Below are 18,104 nucleotides of genomic sequence, written 5' to 3' on the forward strand. Positions count from 1 at the left end.
TGCGCCAGTGTTCCCAGCAGCACGGAGCCAGTGATCAGACAGTGCGAGCCTTCAGAAAGAGTCTTACAACAAGGCAGGCTTTTGCAACTCCCCAGGCTGCTCCAAATCCCAAAGATGGAAAAAAACAATCTGTATGTCATTATCCAGTCTTGAAGTGCTGTTGGCAGATCTGAGCCTCTACATATTCTGAATCTTGCAGCCAACATTGGGAGCTTTTAGGAAGAGCCTATGGAGAAAGTGGGTGGCAGAAAAGAACGGGGAGTGGGACTGCATGGGCCCCCCATAGACACGAGATGTCAGCCTCTCTCCCTCTCTGGCTCTCAGTGACCGTTGCCCTTGCTCTCTCCCTCCTTCTCTTTCTCTGCTTGGACACTCTCTTCCTTCTTTCCTCCTTTTTGCTCCATCCCACAGGAACACCCTTGCTACCCCTCATCACTTCTCCAGATGAGGGAGTCTTCTGGAGGCTGGAAGAATGCAGATATGGACACGGTAGTGCATGTGTGCATGTGACTGTGTCCAGAGGAAACAGTAGCACAGCCCAGGGTCCTGCTCGCCCGGCCACTGAGCTCCACTGAGGGGCACACCTCACTGCTCCCGGAGAAGTGGGGAAGGCTGAGGCTCACCAGATGCTTGAGGACAAAGTTTCAAGTAAGGCCATTTTCTTTTTTGTCTTTTCCAGAAGGAAGAATGTGACAACGGACCCTGGGACAGTCATTCCATCTATAGCAGCTTGACCAGAAAAGCAGAGGGAATGACTCAAAGGAAAAAGAGAGGGAAGAAAACTCCTCAAACCCACGGCTGTAAGTGGTCCAGGCCAGAAAGCTGCCGCTCAGCTGGAGTAAAAGAGAGCTGCTTTCTGGATCTGGCTCACGGACGACCCAGGGATTCATCGGCAGGTCAGCCTTGAAGGTGGGCCGCTGGGAATGGCTTCCACAGCCAGACGGTGTGCGCTCATAACTGCCTTCAAGGCTGAGTTTCATGAGCACTGCGTCCGTTTTAGCCTTCACCTCTGACTGCGGCTTCTCCTCCTGGGGTTGCTGGTCCTGGTGGGGTGTTGGACAGCTCGTGGCCGCTGAAGCCACTTAGTGGGAAGGGCTGAGCTGGATGTCCTACAATGCGCGGGACAGTCCCAAACAATGAAGGACTTTTTTTTTTTTTTGCGGTACGCGGGCCTCTCACTGTTGTGGCCTCTCCCGTTGCGGAGCACAGGCTCCGGACGCGCAGGCTCAGCGGCCATGGCTCACGGGCCTAGCCGCTCCTCGGCATGTGGGATCTTCCCGGACCGGGGCACGAACCCGCGTCCCGTGCATCGGCAGGCGGACTCTCAACCACTGCGCCACCAGGGAAGCCCAGGAGCCTTCTTTTTGTTAATTATGTCTGTAATATATTAAGAAACAGCCAGGGTTCTGATTTTCCTATTCTTCAGTCAATTACTACCTTTCTGAGGTCAAGAAGACAGTCTGAAGAGACACGTGATGGAAAATGTGCAGCGCATGTAATACGAAGGGGTTTGTTCACAAGGTTCCACGCGGAACTCCTAGTGCAGGTGAGCTAGCCTGGTCTCAGGAGGCCTTGAGGGTTTCACTTTTTTCCCAGAAAAGGCAGGTTAAAACATTCTGGCTGAATTTGTTTCCCTGCATCTCACCTTTTCTCACGGGGCATTTCAAAGACAACGGAGCAACAGTGCAGAGCAGGGAGTGGCTCTTTACACAGGTTGGGGCAGATTTATTTTCCAAAAATGATCACAACAGTATCTCCCATCCGACATGTGTCTCTACGACGTGATCTTGGCAGACCTGTCGTGGAGACGTGCGGGTTATGGCCCTCCCTTGAGTCTGGGTGGACCCATAACTTGCTTGCCATCAACAGAATGGAATAGAAGTGACGCCACCTGGCTTCTAAGGTATGACATGCCTGTCATACAAGGCAGAGAGCTTCTGCCTGTCATCTGGGACACTTGCTTCTGGAGCCCTCACCGCCTTGTAAGGGGTACAGTGCAACAGGTAGTGAAGAAGCCAAGGCCACAGATAAGCATCCCAGTGGACAGCTCCAGCTGATGTCCCAGCCAACAGCCAGCATCAATCGTCGGCGTGGGAATAAAGTCCTTTAAGATGTCTCTGGCCCACGACTATCAAATTACTCCCAGTGGATGACCCTCACCTGCGGCCCCAGACATGGTGGAGAAGAAACAGTCCATGCCCTCTGTGCTCTATCCAAATCCGTGATTAATAGAATCCAAACCTTTTTTTTCTTCTTTTGGCCATTAAGTTTTGGGGTAACTTATTACACAGCAGCAGTACAGAAAGCACACCTGGATATCTGCGCCAGACATTCAGGGAGGAAATGACCCAGAACCAGCAAGTTGGAGACTAGACTCCTGATGCGGAACATCATGAGATGAAACAGCATTTGAATACTTCCTGCTCCACGTTATGAATCCTACTGTGTCTCAATGCCTTGGCCCAGCCCTGACCTTCACTCTTGTCAGTATAATGGTCAGGGCTCAAGCTCATCCTATCAGACCCTGTACACAGTTAACAATTTTCATAGGAGGCCTTTATCCCTAACAACTGCCCAGCTGATTATCAAAATATATGGATCTTCCCTTAACGGGCAACCTCAAATATCTGCACCCTACTTTCTTATCAGAGAATAAAACACTCAAGTTCTGGGCTTCCCTGGTGGCGCAGTGGTTGAGAGTCCGCCTGCCGATGCAGGGGACACGGGTTCGTGCCCCGGTCCGGGAAGATCCCACATGCCGCGAAGCGGCTGGGCCCGTGAGCCATGGCCGCTGAGCCTGTGTGTCCGGAGCCTGTGCTCCGCAACGGGAGAGGCCACAACAGTGAGAGGCCCGCGTACTGCAAAAACAAAAACAAAAACAAAACAAAACAAAAAAAACACTCGAATTCTCAGTTGCATAATCTTTATCGAGTGCTGGTTGTGAGAAATAGTCCTTGTCGAGATGTGCCTAAAGGAGAGATTTTATGTGGAACAACTAGTCTATTTTATTTTATTTTTATTAAAAGCCAGTGGAGCTTATAATAGAATGTGTTCCCTTTGCTTTGGCCCAGCAAAGGAAACTGAGAGCCAAATTTGTGGCCCACTCCTAGCAACCGTACAGATGGACTACTGTGTGCTAATCTGACTCCTGAATTTATTATTTTCTTCACATTATTTTCCTTTTTTTCAGATTGGGTTAATTACTGCCTTACTCCCTTTGCATCACATGAAATTTAGTCAGCCATTTCTAATCCTCTGTGGAATAGGCAATGTATAAACAAAATAATGAACCGGACGCCCCTCCCTCCTCTGCCTAGTTAATAAACTGAGTTAGTGTGAATACAGATGTTTATAAAACATCCTTAAACGTTCATCTGAATTAACTGCGAAGCCAGAAAAAATGACATACGACCTAAGAATATATAGTTGGTTGAATGCACATGTTCACATCATCCTGAGTTGAACAGCACTATTTAAAAACCCTGTGATGAGCAACGCTGGCCACTGTGAAGTGACACCTTCTTGTGTGACTGTAAAGTCCACCCCTTCTTGGTGCTGGTTTGCATGTTTATCTCCAGAACCACAAAGATTCATATACACTTTTTCCCCCTTTTTCCTACATAGAAAATCAAAATGGCAAAATGGCTGATAGTCTCGCTGATTATTTTGAAAAAGATAATTAGTGTCCAAAATGACTATTTCAGAAAGATAAGTGGACATGCAGATGATACCTATTCTTTAGACGTATCAGTTCCATCATTTCAAGTGAGCTCTACAGTAGATAAAAATTGTGGTGAAAAAGTATCACATGACTGTGACAGGCTTATCTCATTTCTCCTTAATAGAGTCTTGGGAAAGGACGTATTACATTGCAAAAAGGAGACACAGAATTCCAGAATTATGGATTTAAGTTCAGTGTTTTTCAAACCATTCTGAGAATCAAAATCCTTTTAAAAGAGTGAACTTCATGTGAAACATTCACATAGTTTATAAACGGAAAGAAGTCAAACTTCTCTGATTAAAGTGGGAGAAAGGGAGAGGGGGAGACTGGAGCCTGCTCACTCAGCCCCCCCTCCTCAGCCTCATGTCCCCATCCTCTGGTGACCAGAGGCACCTTCTGAAACATGAGGCTCTAGCAGAAGATTTCAAAAGCACTGATCTCGGGACGATGCAAAGTCAAGCCACAGACTGGGAGAAAATATTTGCAAAAGACACCTTTGCTAAAGGACTCTTAGCAAAATATTCAAAGAACTTGAAACTCAACAAAAAGAAAACCAACAACCCGATTAAAAAATGGGCAAAACACCTGACACCTCACCGAAGAAGATATAGAAATGGAAAATAAGTATATGAAAAGATGCTTCACATCATATGTCAGTAGAGAACTGAAAACTGGAACAACAATGAGATACTGCTACACGTCTATTAAAATGGCCGAAATCTAAAACACTGACATCAGCAAATGCTGCCAAGGATGTGGAGCAACAGGAACTCTCACTCATTGCCGGTAGAAATGAAAAATGGTGTAGCCACTTTGGAAGACAGTTCGGCAGACTTTTACAAAACTAAACATACCCTTTCTATATAAGCCAGCAATCATGCTCCTTGGTATTTACCCAAATGAGTTGAACATTTATGTCCACACAAAAACCTGCACATGGATACTTATAGCACCATTAATCATAATTGCCAAAACTTGGAGGCAAGATGTCCTATAGTAGGTGAATGGATAAACTCTGGTACCTCCAGACAATGGAATATTATTCAGTGCTAGGAAGAAATGACGCCACAACTTCTGAAGCCCGCATGCTGCAACTACTGACGCCAGCGCACCGAGAGCCTGTGCTCCACAACAAGAGAAGCCACCGCAATGAGAAGCCCGTGCACTGCCACAAAGGGTAGGCCCCACTCACCACAACTAGAGAAAGCCCGCTCACAGCAACGAAGACCCAATGCAGCCAAAAAAAAAAGGAAAAAAGAAACGAGCTATCAAGCCATCAGAAGACATGGAAAAATCTTAAATTCATATTACTGACTGAAAGGAGCCAATCTGAAAAGACTACATAATATATGTTTCCAACTACATGACATTCTAGAAAAGACAAAACTAAGAAGACAGTAAAAAAAAAATACCAGTGGTTTTCAGGGGTTAGGGAAATGGGTGGGTTGAATAGTCAGACCACAAAGGATTTTTAGGGCAGAATGTCCTAAATAACATACAGAGTGGAAATTCCTCTGTACATACTATACTGATGGATACATGTCATTTCACAGTTTTTAAAACCCATAGAATGTACAACATCAAGAGTGACCCTTAATGTAAACTATAAACTTTAGGTGATAAAGATATCTAAACGTTAAGTTCATCGATTCTAACAAATATACCTCTCTGGTGTGGGATTTTGATAATGAGGGAGACTGGGGGTGGCGTGGAGGGGGGCAGGTTACATGGAAAATCTCTGTACCTTTCCCTCAGCTTTGCTATGAACCTAAAACTGCTCTAAAAAATAAATTCTACATATAAATAAACAATTTTGTTAATTTTTAAAATTGAAGGCTAGTTGATTTACAATGTTGTGCCGATCTCTGCTGTGCAGCAAAGTGACTCAGTTATACATATAGACATTCTTTAAGTAAATAATTTTTAATGTGAAAAGGCCCCCTACTGATCCAGTCATTAATTTACTTGTTGGGAAACAGAGGCTCAGAGAGGTTAAGGAACTAGGGCTATTGGATGCTACTGCTGGGAGGGTCTTCAGACAGAACAGCAAGGCTGGACTTGCCTGAGGTCACCCTGTGGGTAAATAAAGGGCAGAGTTGGAACGAGCACCCAAATACCCCTCACTCCCGGCAGTACTGAAAGGCTACACAAAGAATTTCCTAACTTCAAGGTTTGTGAGAAACTAGAAATGACCGCCAATAACCTCGCCTCCAGAGATATTTGAGAAAACTAATAATTTTCCTGGAATAATTTAGGAGCACTCCAGATTTTCCAAACAAGGTGCAAGATGGTGTGGAGAAGAGGTGCTGGTGGACCCAGGCACCTTCTAAGAGTCTCTTTAATTAAGAACATTTACCAAAACGTTAACAATGATTACTTTTGTGCAGTGAAATTATGATGACTTGGGAGATATTTTTCTTGGTGGCTTTTCTGTATTTTCCAAGCTCTCTGCCTCAGGCATGTATGCCTTTCGTAATCTGGTAGAAGAAAATGCTATTGAAAATACAAAATCACAGTGCCTTTCATTTCTATTATTTCACAAGCTTTGTCAATGCCTGGACTGATGAGAGGGAAACAGAGCTGGTGATGGATATTCCAAGGACTAAGGAGCTTGCTGTAGGGATATTACTTATTACTATTTTCATAATATTGCTATCATCCCTAAGCCTGTTCGCATTTCTGAAACTCTTCAAGGTTTGCCATTTCGGCAGAAAAGGGAACTAACAAATTTGTTACTAAAGCTTCGGAGAAAATTTTTCTTAGTTGGAAATACCTGCGACATGTCATCAGTAACCTGAGCTACTTATCTAAGTACAGAAAAGATCAGCTTTGTCCCACGAGGACTGGCAAGTTGGAACACAAAGGAAGCAGAGCATTAAGGTCTTACTAGAAGGTGCTGAGTGCTTGGCTTTCACTGAACGCGAAGGTTATATTATCTCACTCAGAGTAACAGCCGCTCTACCAAAAGTAAGGGCTTCACCATCAAGATGAAAAAGGAAAGGTCGTGTCAGTCACACAAAGTCCCAGAACCCAGAGCAAATGAAATCTTTGGAGGAGGCAGGTTGTCCTTCCCGAGATGAGTTTTTAAAGGGAGGTTCACTTACAGCCATTCAACCTCTTGTCTTTCTTTTTATAAATATCCCTCAGTAAAAACAGTGGCAAAGGGACCAAAGGCAGAGGGTAAGATACTAAATGCCAACCCTCTGTGCATCCTGACTGCTTAGAATAAGAGCAGTTCACCAGCACAGTGTCTGTGCAAGTCATAAAATTTAAAAATGACATAATAAGCGCCTATATAGATAATAGGTAATAAAATAAACAACATTCTCTGAAGCGATAATTTGCTTCCAAAGGAGTGAGCTTGGGATGTTTGTAATATGATGTTTATAACATGTCCTGTGTAGAAATTCCTGCCTGGGAATTTCACAGCTGAGGGCAGTAGCTGGGCTGCAGGGAGCTGTCTGCATCGCTGCCTCTGAGGCGGATGCACCCACGTCTGTCTTCCACATGCATGAAAAGGTTACATTTATGTAAAAGTGTAATTTGATAAAGTTTTCTGGGGCAGTAGGCAATATGTATCAAGAGACAATGATACTTACGCTCTTTCACCCAGCAAATCCACTTCGCGAAACATTATCCAAAGTAATGATCGCAAGCAGGCAAAAGACAATTATAAGAACGCAAAAGAAGCGTTGTTTATAATAACAAAAGCGAGAAGTCACTTGTGTTTAACGATATCAGATTCGTTAAATAAATGATCTTATATCTTCATGAATGATTATAGCAGCCATTTAAAGTCTTATTTTTGTTAATTTATTTATTTTTATTTTTTATTTTTGGCCGTGCGGCTTGCGGGATCCTAGCTCCCCGACCAGTGATTGAAACTGCACCCTTGGCAGTGAAAGCTCAGAGTCCTAACCACAGGACAGCCAGGGAATTCCCTAAAATCTTATTTTTAAAGAGAGTACATGTGTATGATCCTAATTAACATGGGTAAACCTAAAGATGAATATATATACACACAGTACGAAAAGAAAACAGTTTTGAACACAAATTAAGTGTTAGTCTGAAGTAGGCACTGTATTGTAAAAGCTAATCTGTATTAACAGGTAGGCACTATTAAGCTCGCCATTTCACGGACCAGGGAATAGGAGCCCAAAGCGTTTAAGTAACTTGTCCAAAGTCATACTACTAAATAGCAGAAAGGGGATTTGAACTTGGAACTAGAGTCCCTTGCTCTTAACCCTTATCCTCTATTGCAGTAAGAGCCATCAGAACGTCCACATGGTTGGTTAACCTCACGTGGTTATTTCCTTAATTATACATTTTGTTATTCTAAAATTATCTAAATTTAACATATTTTTTGTAATCATAATTTCATTTTTAAAAAGAACAGTTCTGAAGTCAGAAAGAGAAAAACATATACCGTATTCTAACGCATATATATGGAATCTAAAAAAAAAAATGGTACTGATGATTCTAGTTGCAGGGCAGGAATAAAGAGATAGACATAGAGAATGGACTTGAGGACACGGGGTGGGAGGGGGAAACTGGGGCGAAGTGAGAGTAGCATCGACATATATACGCTACCAAAGGTAAAACAGATAGCTAGTGGGAAGCAGCCGCATAGCACAGGGAGATCAGCTTGGTGCTTTGTGACCACCTAGAGGGGTGGGATAGGGAGGGTGGGAGGGAGACGCAAGAGGGAGGGGATACGGGGACATATGTATGCATATGGCTGATTCACTTTGGTGTACAACAGAAACTAACACAGTATTGTGAAGCAATTATAATCCAATAAAGATCTATTAAAAAAAAAGAACAATTCTCTTTTTATATCTGTCTTTATCTTAAGATCGTGCCGTCCCTGAGGTCGAAACTGCCTCACTAATCACTGCTACTGTAATCACTACTGGTATGACCAGGGGGTCACTTTGATGGAGCATCCCGAGGGTCCAGGGAGCAGTCCACATGGCTCACTTTATGCAAACTAGTATGTAGGAACTACTACCACCTCCCATTTTACAGATGAGGCAACTAGAGGCAACTTTTCCTTTCCAGCATTTAATGCCTGGAAAAGTAGTAAATGCTCAATAAATGGTAGTGAAGCTAACATAAATCCATGGACATCACTCAGTTCAGCGGGGGTATTGCTGTCTGTCTTATATGCCAGAGAAAAACAAAACCTAAAAAGTAGATATAAAGTAAAAACTCAGAGAAAATAGAACCGAGGCAACCTCAAGCTACCTCAACATACAAAAGTAGCCGTACCCCCTGGGGGAAAGTGCTGAAGGAGTCTGAGGCTGATGTGGTGCTCAAGGACCAGGACCCCATGGGAGAGGCAGGGAGTTTGTTTTTCCACCTTTCTTTCAACCCAAGAGAAGCAGTCAGATGTAGCCGTGGGCCCACACATGAAAGGCTAGGCCCAGAAGTAGGTCTTCCAACTAAGTGTAGGGGTGTTTGGTTTAGACTGAAAACTTGACAGTCTGACTTTCCATTTAAATGTTTCAGGAAGCAAACATATTCCAACACGGCTTTTACTTGTTCAATGAGTATCATGCAGGAAAGGAAAACCCCATTAAAAAGCAATATGTTATTTCACTTCTGAGCTCAAGAAATGAATGGGATTTTGTTGCTGTTTTCTCATGGTCTTCTTCAGTTCAAGTGTCAACACACAGTTAGATTTATAGTTCAATGTGCCAGGCATGAGGGCAGAGAGAGGGCATCTATGGCCCTTCCAAATATAGGGCCTGACTGTAATTCTTGTCCTATGATTAGAACAGGGAGATCGTGACACCAAAGTCTCTGCAGGATATTATTAGATCACATAATATTTTCCCCCTAAAAAAACAACAGATTATAATAGTAATGATGATATTAGCTCATATTTTTAAGTTATCTTGTTATGTCATGACAAACCTTTGGGTTAACAGGACAGTTTAGAATTTTTATTTTATTATTTTATAGTTGAGGAGACCAGTGAAGAGTGGTCCAGTGGCTTGATGAGACGCTGTTAGTTTAATGGTGGAGCCAGAACGTTCCCTCTTGCCTTCTGACTCCAGCCAAGTCCAACTCACCCTAATGACTCAGTTGAAGCATCGGTGCTCAGGTAAGGACCCTGCTGTCCATCTCTGCGGACACTCTGCTTCCCTTCATCATGACATTCTCTTATCTCATGACATTGACATGATCTGTTAATTGCCTGTGTCCCCTGCCCAAGCCAATGTGTGAAAGACAGGCCTCCATTTCCTGTCCCCAGTGCTGGGCAATGTTCTTTCTGAGCACCAGCAGTTTTTCCCCACAGTCTGCAGAATGGTTCACTTTATAATGTACTAGAGAACTAGTTTAACTTAGCAGACATTTCATCACCTACAGCAGTAGTGTTCAAACTAATTTCCACACATTACTGAGAATTAAAAGAGAATTCTCAAAGGTCCTTAAACTGTCTCCTGGCCTTTTAAAATTGTGCGCTTTTATCTTAACGATATTCTAAACAATATCATTAAGACATTAATTTCAGAATGTTCTATGTCAGTTAGATCAAGAGTTCTCAGTCCTGGTGAGACTGAAGTCTTGGTGGGAGCTTTAAACAAATACCGATATTCACGGTTAACGATATTGGAATCTCTGGGAAGGGTCCCCGCAACAGAATTTTTTCAGAGACCCCCAGAGGATGGAAACGTGTGGAGTATTGAGATGGACCCATCTAAATAATCCATATCATCTTTGACTGTTTCCTAAGTCACATATTTTTCACCCGTGCTCATGATGGCCTCAAGTCTAACAGTTATGTCTTAAGTATCTCAGAAAAATAAATGCAGAAGCAAACAAAATACATAAATGACGTGTTCTTGCCAAAACAGGGTGCTACAGAAGCAAAGCTTTTGCCATCCTTCTGAACACAGACAAGGGGGGAGAACAGGGTCCTCACAAGAGGCTCGGTAGACTAGCAGACAGAGATCTGCCCCAGCAGGCTGCAAAAAGCAACTCAGTTTCTGCCAAAACATTATTACCAGTTTGCCTTTCAGTCTGTATTTAATTTGTGAATTTGTTTTGGTTTTGTATGTATATAAGAGCTATGAACATGGAGTTTACACTCATTCATTTACATAATGTGATTATTCATATTTAAGCAACATACAAAGAGCTTTTTTTTTTTGCGGTACGCTGGTCTCTCACTGTTGTGGCCTCTCCCGTTGCGGAGCACAGGCTCCGGACGCGCAGGCTCAGCGGCCATGGCTCACGGGCCCAGCCGCTCTGCGGCATGTGGGATCTTCCCGGACCGGGGCACAAACCCACGTTCCCTGCATCGGCAGGCGGACTCTCAACCACTGCACCACCAGGGAAGCCCCAAAGAGCATTTTAAGTCAGCAGTGGGGTAGTCTGGGGCATTTTTCTTTTTTTTTAACGGTCCCGTATATTATTCAAACTTAAGAATACAGACAGGTAATTTCTGGGCCCTAGAGAATGTGGATGAAAGTGGTGGTTGAATCAAGGACCTAGGAGACAGCTTCCCCCTGTGTCCATGCTCCTTGGAGCATAAAAGGATGGGCAGCTGCTCCTCCCTCTGAGGTTCTTGAATATGAATGGATAACTGCTCCTAATCTCAGGATCATCGGAAGGATTTCCAGTCTCCCAATGGCTCCTGCCTTTGCCCCGTCCAAAGAGTTAAGACCCCCAAGTCTTCCCCAGGTTACAGGCACTTAGCTGGTTCCCCCAGTTCATTACAAGTTCCAAGAAGTCTCTGCAAGAAGACGCAGGACCCAATCCACCCCTTCTGGGGCCTGGGACTATTCCACTCACGAGAAGGACATCTTTGCCGTGAGAATGCAATTTTTTTTAACCCCAAATGACCTGCGTGAAATCCCACTTCAGAATTCCCAGGCAGGAAGTTATGTATCATCTGCTAAGAAAAACGTGCCGGGGTTTTTGTATTTGGAGAGTCTGCAGACTGACATTTATGTGCACATATTACGCGCCAGGCAGTAGGTGGTCATGGTTTCAATAGTCACAACCATTCTGTGTGTTAGGTATCATTATTTCCATTTTACATATGAGGCTCAGGGAAGTGGCTTAGCAAAGGGCATCCGTCACCGCCTAAGGAAGTGCCCGAGCTGCTTCTCTTGCATGCCTGGGCTCTCTAAGACAAAGTCCACGCGGCGCCCAGTGTTCAAGAAATTAATGGAGGCCGAGAGGCTTCAGGCCACACCATTAGGTGGGAGCAAGGAAAGACTCCAAGAGCTGTCGACTGTCTCCAGAACCCATCAGCCGGTGAGGAGACAGTGAGCCACTTAGTAACTATCAAGGGCCGTTTAGCTCAAAGTTACCACAATAAGCAGCCTCCCTGGAGAGGAAGCTTGGCATTATACAGAACCCAAGAGAGAATACGATCAAATCTTCTCCACTGTGACAGCAATGGGCAGACCTGACAATGTGTCTGTCTGAGATTCCAAGGCTTGTTCCCATCAGGAACCTTCAACTGTTAAGAATGAATGATCCTTAATGTTTGCAGTCAACATATCTACAGTATGTTTTTAAAATGTTTTTTCATCTAAATATAGGGACGCTGAATCATTGTCTAACTTCTACACTTAAAAATATCCGGGCTTCCCTGGTGGCACAGTGGTTGAGAGTCCGCCTGCCGATGCAGGGGACGCGGGTTCGTGCCCCGGTGCGGGAAGATCCCACGTGCCGCGGAGCGGCTGGGCCCGTGAGCCATGGCCGCTGAGCCTGCGCGTCCAGAGCCTGTGCTCCGCAACGGGAGGGGCCACAACAGTGAGAGCCCCGCGTACTGCAAAAAAAAAAGAAAAAAAAAATACCAATGCAGTGAATAATTGTCTAATAATTAGCAGAGAGAAAGCAAAGAATTCAGCTCCGAGAGAGGAAACATTCTTTGTGATGGGAGCCTGTTATAATTAATCACGATTACAAATGCCTCTCTGACGAGATTGCAGCCTCTGGTGAACATATACAAAGCAAATGGATGTCACCAGCTTCAGCCTCAGATGTTTCATCAAGACATCAAGGTGACAAGATACGCCATGATTAACAAAGCAGAACTAGGTGACAGACAAGAGCTGGTACCATGTTTATGTTTACATTTAATGTATACGCACCCGTGGCATATTCCATATCCTTTTTTCTTTAAATGAACACGGGGATACACACGTTAGAGATGTTGTCATAATTCTTCCTTCCAGGCATTTTACTTTCCTTTAACTTTCCACCTCGGGTTTTTAGCCCCAGTGGTTGTGGCTCCTTATTCTTCTTTAATACTCCATCAATTGAAAGAGACATGTTGTCTGAAGATCAGCTTTGGATGAACAGGTAATCAAGGGTACAACATTTTTACAGCAGAAGACTTTCCAGGAGTAACAAACGTGCCTGCCAATGGTAACACCGGGATCCAGCGGGCAAAGAGTCGGAGCAATTGGAATTAGTTTGTGGATAAGGAGAGAAAAGAAGATCCACTGTAACACAGAGGGCAGAGGAGCTGCAGTCAGGGGTCTGACAGGCTCTCCAGGGAGCCAGTTGGATAAAGTTACCTGGGAGTGAAGTACGTGAGGCTCTTCAGAATTACTGAGGCATATAAAGCATTGTGGTCAGAAAGATGTTCAGAAAATGGGGAGAAATAATTATTAAATCGATCTTGAAGGCCAAACCCAACGTTCATTAGAGACGGTAGATTTATACGTATTAAGCTTTGACTCATGAATTTTTCCGAGTCTTGGAAAACACTTCCTAAATGGGTGGTGTTCTGAATGAGGGTGGATTCTGAAGGCTTTATGAGGACCACACAGATGGGGAAAGAGGATGAGAAGAAGCAGAGTCAACTGATGGTGAATGGGGACACCACAGAGTTTTCATTAAGGTCCGTCAAAATTAAGGTTCAAATAACAATCAATTACTATCCATGAGATAATCTTGCTCTAAAGTTTCTCTAAATAAAATTAAATAGCACAATTAACAAAGCCTCAGGAGAAGAGTTACAATCTCCATTGTTATTATCACCCTCCTGTCCTTGCATACTTTTTTAAGCCTAGCGGAAGGCAGGCCTTTAAACTAAAAGCACTTAATTTTATTGAAAAAAAGGCATGAACTGACTCTGTTTAAGCCAGAGATTCTCATGAGTGATGATGACAGTTGTCACTGATTGAGGACGTACCATGTTCCAGGAACTGCATTAGACACTTTATACACAGTTTCCCCTTGATCTCACAATAACCCAAGGAGATGGGCATTATTTTTTTCCCATTAATAGTCTGACATTATCTAGATCTATAGTACACTGAAAAAGATGATATGTTTCATCATGGTGGGAACAGCATGGGAAAGATGGGGACTTTCTAGGTGCTTTTGGTCATGTCCAGCAAATACGCGTCTATTAAATGACTGAAGGGTCTAATACTTGTTGGCAGTTCACAGGCTGTGAGGAATAAAAAAAATTAATAGTTTATAGGGAAATTAGGACATACACGCATAAAGAACCCATCCAGGCTAAAATAAAACACTGAAAACCCAAAACCAAAGAATGATGTCATTCACTTTCATATATTTGGCTTACATTTCATGGTGGGAATTCCATAACTGATGAGTTATTGAATAAATTAATGAAATTATTGCATCAATTATTGAAATCAGTGCACCAACTGTCCAAATGCTAGATTGTGAGGTACTGGCTCTAAGAACTAAAATAGTCTGGAGAAGAAAATCTCATTATGGACTTGGGTTGTAGCAAGATTTCCTGAATGAGGTGAGGTCTGAACCGGACCTGAAGAATTTGAAATATTGGAGTTACAAAGAAGAACTGAAGTCATGCTGGGTAGCAGGAATACAGTAACCGGGCACAGAACCTCCCTCCCGGTCCCCCTCTGTAGCTCCAGCTCCCTCCTCCTCTCCCACTGCTGCTGCCTCCCAGCCTTTTGCCCTGAGCTCACCTGCTCTGTTCGCATTTGCCCTACCTTGAGCCCCGTCCAGCTAGTTCTCAGAATGCCTTGACACTAGCATTGATTTGGCTAGGGCGTCTTTGGATTAACTAGCAACGCCTCTGTCCTTTGGTGGGGAGAATAAAAACAAACAGTGTTTGTCCTGTGGATATTAGAAGCTTTTGCAAGCAAACTAATAAATTATTCTGTCTCAGAAATGATGAATCCCTCCCCCTCGCAAACAGCTGTGAAGAGGGCTTCCCCTGGAAATGTTGGCATTTGGGAGACCTTCTCAAGGCTTCCAGAAAGACATTCCTAACAGGTCCTCATAACAACTTTTCAACTCCCCTTGTGTCTCGACCCCAAAGTCAAGGCCAATGTAAACACACTCTTCTCAGACTTTGTCGACAGGGGCTCAGCCCAAAACCCAGGGTTCCTCCATACACTGAGGTCTTGTTTCCCAGGGACCAGAAAAGCATCTTCTAGTGAAGGTTTCCTGAATCATTTCTAGCTTGGCTTCCGTCAGAGATTCCAGGAATTAGAGTCACTTTGTATTTTGTCTCATGACAGGTGAAGAGCTGCCCCTGATCAGAGCAAGGAATTGGTTGGATTTTTAGAAAAGTCCATACCTCCAGTTGTGGGAAAAACCTGTTGATCGTCGTGGTGACCCTCATATGACTGATCACTTTTTGACTCTGAAAAAGGCCCTGAGCTCCACACCACTGTGTTTAGGAGTCATGTTTTTTTTGATTCTGTTTTTCAGGAACAATATGAGACACCAGGAGCTGTGCTCAGCGGCAGATCCGCTTTTCCAAAACAGAGCTCACTTTTGGAGTGGAAAGAGCGATTCCACTTTTCCCAAGTGGAGAGACGGCTTCTGTTTTGCTACAGCGCGTGAGCCAACAGTGCCGTCCTTACAAGAAAAGATGAGCTGCTGGTATCTCATGAAAAAGACAACTATAAACTCTGTCAGTAAAACAGTGCCTCGTATTTCCAAAATAGCGTTCCAACCCTCCCGGCGCAAGGGAGCTCACAGAAGATCCTGAGAAAGGGGTAAAAGAACAAGGATAGAGCAGGAAAGTTTAACTGGTGTCAGGGGGTAGCAGGTGGAGGTCCAAATCCTGCGGTGGGAAATACTGTTTGGAGATGCTGGTGTCAGTCTTTAATAAATACTTTCTTGTGAGGGCTTAAAGTTTTTCCTCTGGGATTTAAAATACTTAGGTCTATAAATCCAATATTTTGATGGCAAAAGTCCTGCCTTTTTTATTACATAATATGAAAAAAAACACCCTCCTATAGGAACAGACCAGTAATGAAGGAAAAAACTCTGCAGATCTGAAGGATATAGTTTTGATTACCAAGATCAGAGCAGCTCCTTTTGTTGATTTTATAACTCCAGCTAATTTCACTTCCTGTCCGGGGTATTATTTCCTGGTAAAGGTAGGAAGAAAGTCCCAGCACTTGACAGGCCTGCCTTCCCTGAAATTAACAGATTGCCCACACGAGAGACGTCGGCGTGTGCCAGCCCTCCAACGAAGAAGGAGCAGGTTCAGGACCTGGCACTGTGCAGCCGAGTGGCACTGCTCCCAGAACTCTCATCCAATAAAGAGCCATTATGGGATCTGGACCCTTCAACATACAGGACAAATGACTCAAATGAAAAGCACAATACACGTTGAGTGGAACCTGAAACTTGAATGGAGTGGTAATCACTTCCTTAGTAGAGACCACATTATTTTTCATGCAACTTCATTCTGTAATTCAGTCCCTGCCTAGTGTAATAGTACAGATTTCCATTTATCACTTAAGTGAGAATGATTACTATGACAACCATTAAGCAATATAGGTTACTAGCACTGGTGGGGAAGAGAAGTGGAAAATTGTTAGGGGATATGGGAAGGGATTGGCATTCAACAGGAAGAAACAAAACATCTCAAAACACAAGGGAGTGCCGACGCTTTCCATATGGGATCAACACAAACTGTAGTTCAGCTACTGGGAACTTTGAGACCGTACCGAATGATGTAAGAAACTAAATCTAAAATTGGGTCCAGGGCTTCCAAACAGTTGTGATTTGTATGTGAGAATGAGGTCTCCGGCATGAGGTAGGCCTGAGGCTGGGGGACTAAGGTCCAGATTAAGGGCATCTAGGTGCAGGTGGCACCCCACTGTTAAGCTTCAGGTGGTGCAGACTGGGGATCTAGTGCTTAGACTCAACTACCAAGGAGTCTGGGACGAGTCAGGGTGCTGATTCAGGCTGAGCCATAGTTTCCATCTGGGTGACCTGGAGTGACTCATTATGCAACAGTCAACCTCACCACCAAAAAAAAAAACAGATGCCACTCTCAGCTAAGCTTTCTCAAATGAATACATAGGAGGGGACAGTTGAATTAGACACCATGGATCAAATGAAAACCACTCTTCCAGCTGGACCAACGTACCGAACTCCACGTTCCTCAGTTTTAGAACTAGGTTTTTCTATCTCTGAGCCAATTATATATTTCAACTAATCAATTTTGACCAGAAACATGGTCTGTCTCAAATAAGCCTCTTTGCTTATGATCTGGAACTTAGAATTGGTCACACTATCCTAACAGGGTCACTCGCTCTACTTACTTTCTGACATATACAACTAACAACAGACTTATGTCCACATACATGTACCACTTTAATAAAAACATCCCCAATATCTGTGAGAGGATAAAAGTATTTCAACAGAAAGGCCATTGGATTCAATGTTCGATTTTTGGTTTTCATTCATCATTTTTGACCAGCATGGTTTCACCTCCATAAGTAATTTAAAAAGAAGATAGGCATTTTATTTATTTTTTTATTTTAAATGTGTTAACTGTTTCTATCAATTTGTGATTATGTCTTGGTAGTAGGTAGCTTGTACCTGGTTGAAAGTACAAATAACTATTTCTTCCAGTAACCAGCATTAAATTTTCCCATGTTATCCACTCACCAGAATTAAGCAAAATGATGGATTTGAGGCACACAAACTCCTCTCCCTGGAGATTCATCATACGGAACCGAGACGATGTAGCCAGCAACATGTCAAAGATCTCCACCATGCCCTCAACACATTTTCCCTGGTTCCTATGAAAACACAGGAAAAAGGAATTAAAGAACGGGAAAGCTTCCAGAAGACATGATAAGGTTCACATTCATAAAAATTTACTGGCTCCAAATCTGTAACAAAAAACCACAGCCCATTCTCTTCATAGAGCATGAACATTCATTTGAATTCTAGAAGGCAAGATGAAGAAAGATTTTCCATCAATAAAACATTTTCATTTCAAATTCTTAGAAGAGATGTATTATTCAATCCCCAAATCTGTCACGCTGAATATGAAGTTCTTCAACCTATGGGTAATTAAAAATGATTCGAATTCAGATAAATAATTTTTCTAATAAATATTTATCAAACTGCTACTATATTCTAGACGTTGTGGTAG

The 18,104-nt window shown here is 43.4% G+C and overlaps 1 protein-coding gene across 2 annotated transcripts in view; it reads right to left on the reverse strand.

The window, feature by feature from the left end:
• ESR1 (estrogen receptor 1) overlaps window positions 1-18,104 on the reverse strand; it is a 395,464-nt gene that overhangs the window by 11,779 nt on the left and 365,581 nt on the right. For both annotated transcript variants that reach the window (XM_067701750.1, XM_067701749.1), the window contains exon 7: window positions 17,612-17,745. In XM_067701750.1, coding sequence (XP_067557851.1) covers window positions 17,612-17,745 — 134 coding nt within the window. The remainder of the gene's footprint in view (window positions 1-17,611; window positions 17,746-18,104) is intronic.

This window comes from Pseudorca crassidens, chromosome 13, assembly GCF_039906515.1.
Source record: "Pseudorca crassidens isolate mPseCra1 chromosome 13, mPseCra1.hap1, whole genome shotgun sequence".
NCBI classification, from domain to species: Eukaryota; Metazoa; Chordata; class Mammalia; order Artiodactyla; family Delphinidae; genus Pseudorca; species Pseudorca crassidens.